A 9,972-nucleotide genomic window follows, 5' to 3' on the forward strand; every position below is an offset into this window, starting at 1 on the left:
TTTCTCCTGAACACAATTTCTTGGGAAATGGGACACAAAAAATTCATTCTTTAGCCTAAACAAAGGCCTTAAATGACTTGCCCAAAGTCAGTGTTTAGTTTAGTCCCTGCTTCAGCCACAACTGTCCCTTTCTTTCCCTTGTGTTAATCAGTTGCTAATATCACTTACTTTTGACGTACACAGTACTTCCACTTGGCAAGACGACTACATTGGAGGCAGGACTGGCAGGTCTGGGGGACTTCACTGTTGCTACACTGCCACTTGGAACAGGGGTGGATGTTGGGGTTGAAGTGGTACTTGTGTAGGAATAGCAAACCACCACTGAAGAGGAGAAAAGACACCTTCCATATAACTCAAGTGCAGAATTCCCATTATTCTATCACTATTGTCAACAACTGAAATGGAAGCCAAAAGCTTATTGGGGCATTATCCAGATCTTTGCCTCTTCAATCCCATTACTGTGGGATACTCCCCAGTTTGAGCTACACATGGCCATGAAATTAATGGGCTTCAAAGACAACACAGATCTAACCTCCCCTCCTCCCATCCCCAGAAATCTGTGCTGCCAATGGGAGATGTTTTCGTCTTAATTTGATGTTTTACTTTATAATTAGTTATTTTTCATTGTAGCATTAATTCAATACTTCAATCTTTTTGCTTCTCTATAAATGACCATATCTAGATTAGTAACTGCCTCTCCTTTACAGCTTAAGAAACCAAAATATTCCTTCAGTAATGAAGAGCTACTTTTGCTAATCAGCTTTTTTAAACCACTACATATAAGTAATAGCAAAATGATCCAGTATTACCCACAAACCAGGATAAAATAGCCTGTTTCAACAAGTGTTACACATTCTCTACCTACATGAAGCATCATTCAAGCCTGTTCAGCTAAGCTACCTGGAATGTGTATTAACATTATTTAAAAGGCACAGGGAAAGCAGAAAGCAAACTTAACTTGTTATCTTAGTATGTTTAATCTAAAGCAAAAAAACCCCAAACCAATGTTTTCTTGACTTTCACCAAAACCTACTTTAAGTTCTTTAAATACAACATTCTCAAATACCTTTCATCACTTACAGAACTTCACAAAATCTTTAGCCACTGGTTTAAGATTTTAAAGTTTAGAAGCTGAAGAAGTTAATTAGTGAATGTTCCCCTCATTTCTTGACAAATTGGGGTGTTTTATATTTCAGCTCTAGTGTGCTCACCAACACAAAGCTGCAGATTTATGCTGCAAAGGCATCTTTAAAAAAGTGGTTTTTTCATATTTATATGAATACTGTTCAGTAAGAAAGAGTTGGATCTTTTATACCATAGAATTATGGAATGGTTTGGGTTGGAAGAGACCTTAAAGCTCATCCAGTTCCACCCCCTGTCATGGGCAGGAACACTTTCCACTAGCCCAAGTTGCTCCAACCTGGCCTCAAAATAATACCTAACACTGAAAATCTAAGACATCAATTTCCACTGTGACACTGACTTTCCCATAGATTGGAGCAGAATCCCGTATTTCTCTCACCTTCTTTGTTCCCAGTCTCTGCAGGAACTGGCAGAGATGCGTTGTGCTGCACAGCTGCATTGGCAACAGCATTGGCCGTGACGGTGAAAGCTGTTTGGGGAACAAGTCGTGGCATCAGGGGCACCAGACGACGACCTTCTATGGACCACTCAGAGGAGCTGTTTGGGCCAGACATGCTAAACAGAAATGCACAATCTGTAAATATATTGACAAGTTTCCAAATACTCAGTATTCTTATTTAAGCACCCTTTTTTCCCCCCAAGAGTCTAAGACTTATTTGAGTACTAATATTTGGCTTTCTTCATTTCAGGAGAGCTCTTGTGCTTTCCCCACCTGATATAGAAATCCTCCCATATTAAACTGAAGAATCACAAAATCAATCAGGTCAGCAAAGACCTCTGAGATCATCAAGTCCAACCTATTACCTAATACCACCATGTCAACCAGACCATGGCACTAAGTCCCACATCCAGTCTTTCCTTAAACACCTCCAAGGATGGTGACTCTACCACCTCCCTGGGCAGCACATTCCAGTGTCTAATCACCCTTTCTGGGAAGAAATTCCTCCTGATGTCCAATCTAAACCTCCCCTGGTGCAGCTTGAGACTATGTCCTCTTGTCCTCTCACTAGTTGCCTGGGAGCAGAGTCTGACCCCCATCTGGCTATACCCTCCTGTTAGGGAGTTGTAGAGAGTGAAAGGTCACCCCTGAGCCTTCTCTTCTCCAGGCTAAACAGTCCCAGTTCCCTCAGCCTCTCCTCATAGGACTTGTGTTCCAGGCCCTTCCCCAGCTTCACTGCCCTTCTCTGGACACCCTCCAGCACCTCAATGAACTTCTGGCTGTTAGGCACTCAAACCTGGACACAGCACTCAAGGTGTTAAGAGTTGCTTCTTCCTTTATTGCTTTGTCTCACAGAGCCCCTTGAGCCAGAGGAGCGTGGATGTCACACTCAAACCCCTGTATTAGATTAGCTACTATCTCTAGTACACTCTACTTCTGGATGACAAAAATACCAGAAACCCCAAAGATTTCCACTGAAATGGATGATGTTACAGGGAAAACCTTCAGTTTCTAAAACAAATTTTGTTATACCTAAGCAGAAGAGTTTCTCAGACTTATTCAGGTAGTCACAAACAAGGTAACACAAAATGAAATAGTTTAAATCCACCCTGATCATCTTCCTAAACAGAAGAGTATTCTGCTCTACTTTTCTCTTAACCTCAGTACTTACACACAAACCAGAATGCTTCATAAAAACACTGTTCTTATCTAGACGTAGAAGTGTTTCTGTTCATGACTGTTTTACAGGACTCATTTGTCAAATCAGCAAAACCAAAGTGGTAAATCATTTTTCAGTGCTGTGATGTTCTTAAGCAAATCAACATATTTAATGTATTAATATATGCTGAAAAACAACTTCTCATATGAACTCTTGAAGGCAAGTTGCAGCAAAAGCTACTACAAATTAGTTTGTAAAACACAGGATCTGCTCTGTTGTTAAATCTTGATATGCTTCAGTGTTCTTCATACATATTCATATAGTATAAGAACTACATGAGCTGAGGGAAAAAAACATTTTTAAAAAAAAAAAAAAAACAACCAAAAATATAACAGTACAAATGGGCATATAGTAAAGCTAGCAAAGTTGGCTTTCCTAATGAGGTTGGAATTACCACATATTTTACTAATTTGACCAATTACACACAAGGTATTACCACAAGAAAAATAAAGGGAAGCTGCACTACACAACTGCATCTTGTCTGGGTTATATCTCATCCAAGTGCAACACCTCAGGACCAGCTATGCATGTTCTGCAAAATGCTAAGAACAAGACTACCTCTTAAAAAGAAAACTTGATGCAAGAAAAGGATCCTAGTTTGACAACTAAATCCTTATTTTTCTTTCCTTAAAAGAGTGCAAAGACATTGGTGGGTTCTGTTTGGTGAACAGCAAACCTCTCACTCTTTGAACATTCAGCCACTACAATGTCTTTCTGCAGCACTAAACTACTAGGACAGGTCTTGGATCAGACAATCGCTAATTTGTGGTGTCCTACTCTTTGTATTATTTCCTTTTTTTCACTCCTCACAACACCTAAGCTACAACAGTCAAACTTTAAAAATCAATGGTTGTAACACAGAAAAACAATACAGACATTTGTAATCCAGCTCCAGTTAAAGACAGCCCTTAAGACTGTTAAGGAACTATCAAAGATGCATCACTACTTGATCTCTTGCTCCTCTCCAGCTCCCAAACCCACGTGGAGCTTGTAAAAGCCAAGGCAAGGAGGACCCAGCCTTGCTCCTGCCAGCACAGCAGCTGTGTCAGTGAACACTGATGTCATCAGTGAACTTGCCACAGTTGTTTTCCCTCGGACTATTATTTCCCCTCTATGCTGATTCAGTTTTCCACTGAACTCTGCCACCTCTTCCCCTCCCTTTGCCTTTCCTAAGTGGTTAAGACCCTCATAATAAAATCTTTCCAAATAGACTTAAATTAAACGAGAGGCAAAAAGAAAAACCAAACATTCATCCTGCTTAGGAACTTCTCTTTTCTCCACTCTCTGTTGCTTGTGGTCCATCTTACAGGAAGCTTTTCACACCACACCCTGTTTGTTACACTGCACTTGGCCAGGACATGGGATTCCCTCAGCTTCAACATGTAACAGCACTAAATAATTATATCTAGTTTCCTGACACAGATCCTAAACAGTAATTCCTTCATCCACACACTTTTAGCTGCTGTTCTTTAAACCATCATCAATCTTCCAAGTTCTATCATTGCATTAAGACATAATGGATTTTCCAAAGGGTACTTTTGGAAATCAGGGAGCAAATGACCTGTAACTTACTTGTGTGCAATGGTGGTTAGTCGTTCATCATTCACTGCTCTGCGAACTTCAGCACGATGTCTCTCTGTTGAAATACTATTAAAAACACAGCAATATATTTTAGTCAGGGCAAGACATGAACATTGATCTAAAACTTCCAGCTAAAATTAAACTTATGCTCTAAGGGAAAGAAAAAGAGAAGGTTATGTTTCAGCAATTGTCATTTGACTTTTGCTAGAACCTCCTGTCAGAGTTGTAGAGAGTGATAAGGTCATCCCCGAGTCTCCTCCAGGCTAAACACTCCCAGCTCCCTCAGCCTCTTCTCACAGGACTTGTGTTCCAGGCCCTTCACCAGCTTCATTTCCCTCAGTGAGAATGCAGTGAAAATCAGAGAATCATCACATTGGAAAAGACCTCTGAGATCAAGTCCACCCTAGGACCTAACCCCACCAATGGCAACTAGACCATGGCACTAAGTGCCACATCCAGTCTTTCCTTAAACACCTCCAGAGATGGTGACTCCACCAGCTCTCTGGGCAGCACATTCCAGAGAAACAATGAATTGTGTTACTGTTCAAAAGTATTACTGAATAAAAAAACACATTAGTGCTCCTAGAGTATCCCTGTGAAAGAGCTAAAATCCAACCTCCTAATCAGAATAATGAATTGAAAGGATATGGAAGAAAAATTAACGCAGAGCACACAGCACTCGTGATATACCTTGGGCTCAAAGACTTTGGAGTGCTGCCTTGACAAAACTACAAGCTAGCACTCATGAGCTGTCTGCAATCCTTCTATCATTTAGCATCACACAAAGCACCAACAAACCAGTAAAGCTTCACCCACAGAAGCTGCTTCCCTTATCAAAAACTCTCAGCAGAACTGGAATTAAACCTCTGCAACACTGAGAATTGCCTCTCCAAATTCAGATTTGCTTTGTGATACTGGTGATAGAAAGAGCATAAAAGCCAAGAGGGCACAGTTCTTAGTTTAAAAAGGTGAGAGTTACCTGAGCACTTTAGAAAGTTCGCCAAGAAGATCCTTCTTATCCTTTGTGAGGTCTCCCTGTGCACGTAAGGCACTGATGACACCTGCATATGCCTCCAGTTCTGAGGGATTAGAGCAAATAGTATTTCTGTTGAATGCTCACAGCAAACGGGGGAAAAAAAAGCACATTATTTTCAGTATTTCTGACAGGATTCTATTAATTTTCAGCATCATTAAGAGGAATATGTCTTTCAATTATTTAGTGCTTTTCAAAAGGGATTGATGATTTAGAACTCTCTCAGTCAATTACTCTGCAGCTTAAAGCATTTCTGTGAAACAATTGTCTCATCACAGAGGATCATCCAGTTTATAACCCAAATGGGTATGTCAAGCTCTCTCTGAGCTGACAGTTCATCCAAAAAGCTTGAAGACACAATCCCAAACTCTAAAGAGTAGCTCAGAACTCCCTAGAAGCAGGAGAAGAAAATCTTTTCACACCCACCATTAAGAGTTTCATGGAAAAACTTGTCTTGGTAAAGAAATACATTATCAAAAGAGCAACCTTTTTTTTTTGTAATGCCTTTCCTTAACTAGCCTGGAGAATATCAGCTTCAGTTTGTTAGATACATCATAATCTTTCACGCCCATTTCCTTGATATGTGCAACTGCTTAAAGCTGAAAAGAATGGAATGCAGTGAATTAAACCTGCTCAGCACAAAAGAAATAATCCCACTGTTCTTAAACATAAAGCTATCGCAAAGACTAACTCACAAGAATACAACTCTGATTGACCAGAAATGTATAATTCCAGGTGACTGACGTCATGCCTCAGTGTTTTAAAAACTGGAGCATAAAAGGCTAGTGAAATATGTGAATTTTGTCCTACTGAACAGGGTGAAAAACACACCTAATGCAAACAATGAAGGCTGCTAAATTTGCCAAAGAATGACTTGCCATTCTCATCTTCACACAGTTTAAGGAAACACTACTGAAACTCCTGCTTCAAACCAGAAATACAAATTCTTTTGATGCTCACATTGGTGCCTTTCATTACACACACCCATTTCAGCAGTCAACCCAAGCCCATAACAGGTCCCAGTTAACCAAACCCAGTAACAAAAGGTGTAGGGCTAACACCCATGAAGTTTACTGCACAAGAAAGACTGATGCTATTCTGAAAAGCTTTCAGTTTGGGATTCCAAAAAGCTCATTTACAACTCAAATCAAGGGCCCAGCTGAAAAGAGGTCCTGCTCTCCTGTCCTGATTAAAGCAGACAAAACCCAAACCAGAGTCTCTTTGGTTAACTCTGCAGCCTGCTCAGGGATGTTGCAAGACCTACAGAAGCATTTACAGCTTCAGTTATAAAACATTTGCTAATTAATGCAATGGTTATTACTAATATCAACATTTATTTAGACAACCACGTTACAATATTTAGGATACTAATTATTTTCCTCTGTTAATGACTTCAAGTAATTCTCAGATACAACCATGTAATTACTTAGCAAGGATTTTTTTTTCTTTCTGCATTATAAATGCACATTTTGGAAGCCAGTAAAGACCAGAGAACAGCTATAAGTAGCTTCCTCACCCCTGTATCTACATAGCAATCACTAACTGGTGTGGTCTGTCCAACCAAAACCACATCATATGGTCAAAATAGGTTTCACAAAGAAATATCATTATCCTCTTGTTCAGCAATAAACCATGAACATTAGGTATTGCACATCCTGAGATGCATTTCAGCCTCAGCGACACTTTGCAGAATCACAGAACATTCAGAGTTGGAAAGGACCCACCATCAGTCCAACTCCATGCTCTGCACAGGACACCCCAGCAATTCCACCACGTGCCTGACAGCATTTTCCAAATCCTCCTTAAGCTGCATCAGGCTTGGGGCCATGACTACTGCCCTGAGGAGCTGTTCCAGTGCCCAATCACCCTCTGGGGAAAGAGCCTTTCCCTAAGATCTAGCCTAAACCTCCCCTGACACAACTTCAGGCCATTCCCTCAGGTCCTGTCACTGGTTGCCAGAAAGAAGTGATCAGTGCTGCCCCTTCACTTCCTTTCGTGGGAAAAGTGCATACAGCAACAGTGTCTCCCCTCAGTTTCTCCAAGCTGAACAGACCAAGTGCCCTCAGCCACTCCTCATATAGCTTCCTCTCCAAGGCCCTTCACCTCTGTCACTTATGAGGGAGTATCCCTTTTACTACTAAACCATCAGCCAAATCAGGTAGTTGGGCTGAGAGCTGGAATAGCAGGATTCTATAAGCAGATGGATATTGCAGGATGTGACCATCAGACAGCTACTGCTCCCACTGCCTGTGTATCTTCTCCCTCCAGGTCTATGATGTGGCTGCCTGAAGCCAGAGGCTCCCTCAATGGCTGCCAGAGGCTGTGCTCTGTGGCAGTGCCGCGTGTGGGGTCACGGCAAAACAAACCAAATCACTAGCTTTTCAATTTTTTTTCACTTCCTGTCAGCTTAGGTTATGTCACTGAAGGAGGTGTAGCTGCAGCTCTGTTTGGCTGAGCTGCAGCAGCAAGGCTATGCCAGCAAATGGGCCATCAGCTGGTCTGGAAGTGTTTTTTCCACCCTTCCAGCCAGCACAGCTCTGTTAACGGAATTTAGGAGTACAGATCCGGTCCATAGTGCAGGATGCCAAAAGCTTTCTCTTAGCTTCTGTACTGCTTGAGCTTTTGGCATCCTGCACTTTCTCTTAGCTTCTGTACTGCTTGAGCCTTGCTTAAGGCCTAGGGCTGTCACTCTAGCAAACATGCAGCTTATTGCAATGTTGTGTGCAATGCCTGTGTTACTGTTTCAACAGGACACAAATCCCATGTTCCCAAAATATGAAATTAAAAAGGGCAAAGTGAGGAAAAAAATCAGTTCTCAACTCGCTAAAGTGGATGGTTATACAATGTGAAACTTGGCAGAGTGAAGAAGTACAGCACATCATCTTTTAGCATTTGAGTAAAATGAGAACAAGAATATCTGTCACTTGATGGTCACAGGAAGTTGGAGGGAGGCTCAGTTTTCCTCCTGACATCATCTCCTGGATTATGCACCTCAGAAGGAAGTCTGGAAAGAAATCTAAAGCTTTTTTTCTTCCGTTCTAGTTTTATGCATAGTTTAATTGACAAAAAAACTCATTAAATAAATTCAGCCCTAAGAAAACAACTGTGCAAGACAAAACCACAGATCTGACAAAGTCTCTCGCGGGGTAGCCAAAACCAGATGCGTAAGGAAAGAGGAAATATGTTTATTACCTTCCAAAAGATAAACCCATCTCTCCTTGCATAAAGAGACCTACAAGGCCAGAGCACAAAAACATCTATCTCCTGGGCCTGGGTCTCAGATATTGAACTACATGTGGAACAATGCAAAAAGTGCCTGTGGTTATGGCAGTTGAACAAGAACATTGTTTTCCCACTCCCTCCAGTAATTTGTGCGAATTACAAACCAGAGCCATCTCCTCTCCTCCTGTTCTAAGCCTTTACAATAACTTCCATACTGGAACTCAGTCCTACAGTGCCAGTTAAACCAGTGTTCCATGACCTTTTTTTCTGTGTGCACAAAGGTGTTTAATACAGCATTGGGAAAAACCAAACCAAACCAAACCTCTAAATATTCCTCTCTCACAGAGCATCTTCTTGAATGTTAATGCAAAACAAAGCCAGCACTGCAACCCTGCACCATCAAGGCAGAGATGTGACTAGGACACTCATGAGGGATTCAATCAAACCAATTCTCTCTCCATTTTGCTGGGACCGAGAGCATCTGCCAAGCATCACTTTAAGCCATGGCTGTCACACCAATGCAGGAAATGACTTCTAAGTTGCCTGTACACATATTACAGTACTACATGGAAGCAGCAGACAGGCAGATCTTAGAAGGGGCAAAAACATACAGACCCACAAATTGCATCTTACTGTACCCAGTTTGCGGAGGATCCTCTTGCACTCATCCCTGCTGAGGTCCAGGAGGGTTGGCCACACCACAGGCATCCTTCCTCCCTCGTGTCTGTGCTCCCACAGAGCTCAGTCTCGCTGGGAAAAGGAGATAAATGCTGTAAGTGCAAGTACACTATGTATTGATTTCCCAGATTAATGGGAACTCTCCTCAGCCTGCTCACAACTCCAGCGACAAATCCCGCTCCAAGCTCGGTAATGACATGCAGGAATTCGGCAGCTTCCCAAGGACACACACACACTTCCTATACTCTCTCGCTCAGATGCATTGCCCAAGCCTTTTTTGCCTAGTTTCCTAGCCCCTTCTCAAGCCTTCTTTTTTCCACGCTGAAACGCTCCGAGTCTCCTCCCTCTCTTTATGCACAGAGCACCTATTAAAAGAACTCTCCCAGCTAACCGCACGCTCCCCTTCCCCCCAGAGAACGCGTTTTGCACAAGCCTATTATATATACGACAGCACTGCAAAAACCAGCGTGAAAATTCGCTTTCACCACCCCCAAACCCCCTCAAATCCGGGCACATCCCCGAGCCCCATCGCACCGCGGGGGTGGCGGGGAAGGAGGGCGCATCCCCGCGATGCAACGAGAAGAATAAAGGGAAAAGAGGAGCTGGAGGCGAGCGGGGAGAGCCAGCCTGGAGCAGCGCGGGCAGGGAGGTAGGGGT

General features: G+C 42.3%; 1 protein-coding gene across 2 annotated transcripts in view; it reads right to left on the minus strand.

The window, feature by feature from the left end:
- The window catches only part of LOC103810030 (chromosome unknown open reading frame, human C11orf30), a 38,433-nt gene extending 29,088 nt beyond the window's left edge, over positions 1-9,345 (minus strand). For both annotated transcript variants that reach the window (XM_009082912.1, XM_009082911.1), the window contains exons 1-5: positions 9,276-9,345; positions 5,362-5,461; positions 4,374-4,448; positions 1,523-1,698; positions 169-321 (exon numbers count right to left, since the gene is read on the minus strand). In XM_009082912.1, the coding sequence (XP_009081160.1) occupies positions 169-321; positions 1,523-1,698; positions 4,374-4,448; positions 5,362-5,461; positions 9,276-9,345 (574 nt within the window). The remainder of the gene's footprint in view (positions 1-168; positions 322-1,522; positions 1,699-4,373; positions 4,449-5,361; positions 5,462-9,275) is intronic.
- Positions 9,346-9,972: the final 627 nt, after the last annotated feature.

This window comes from Acanthisitta chloris, unplaced genomic scaffold (genome assembly GCF_000695815.1).
Source record: "Acanthisitta chloris isolate BGI_N310 unplaced genomic scaffold, ASM69581v1 scaffold5699, whole genome shotgun sequence".
Lineage (NCBI taxonomy): Eukaryota > Metazoa > Chordata > Aves > Passeriformes > Acanthisittidae > Acanthisitta > Acanthisitta chloris.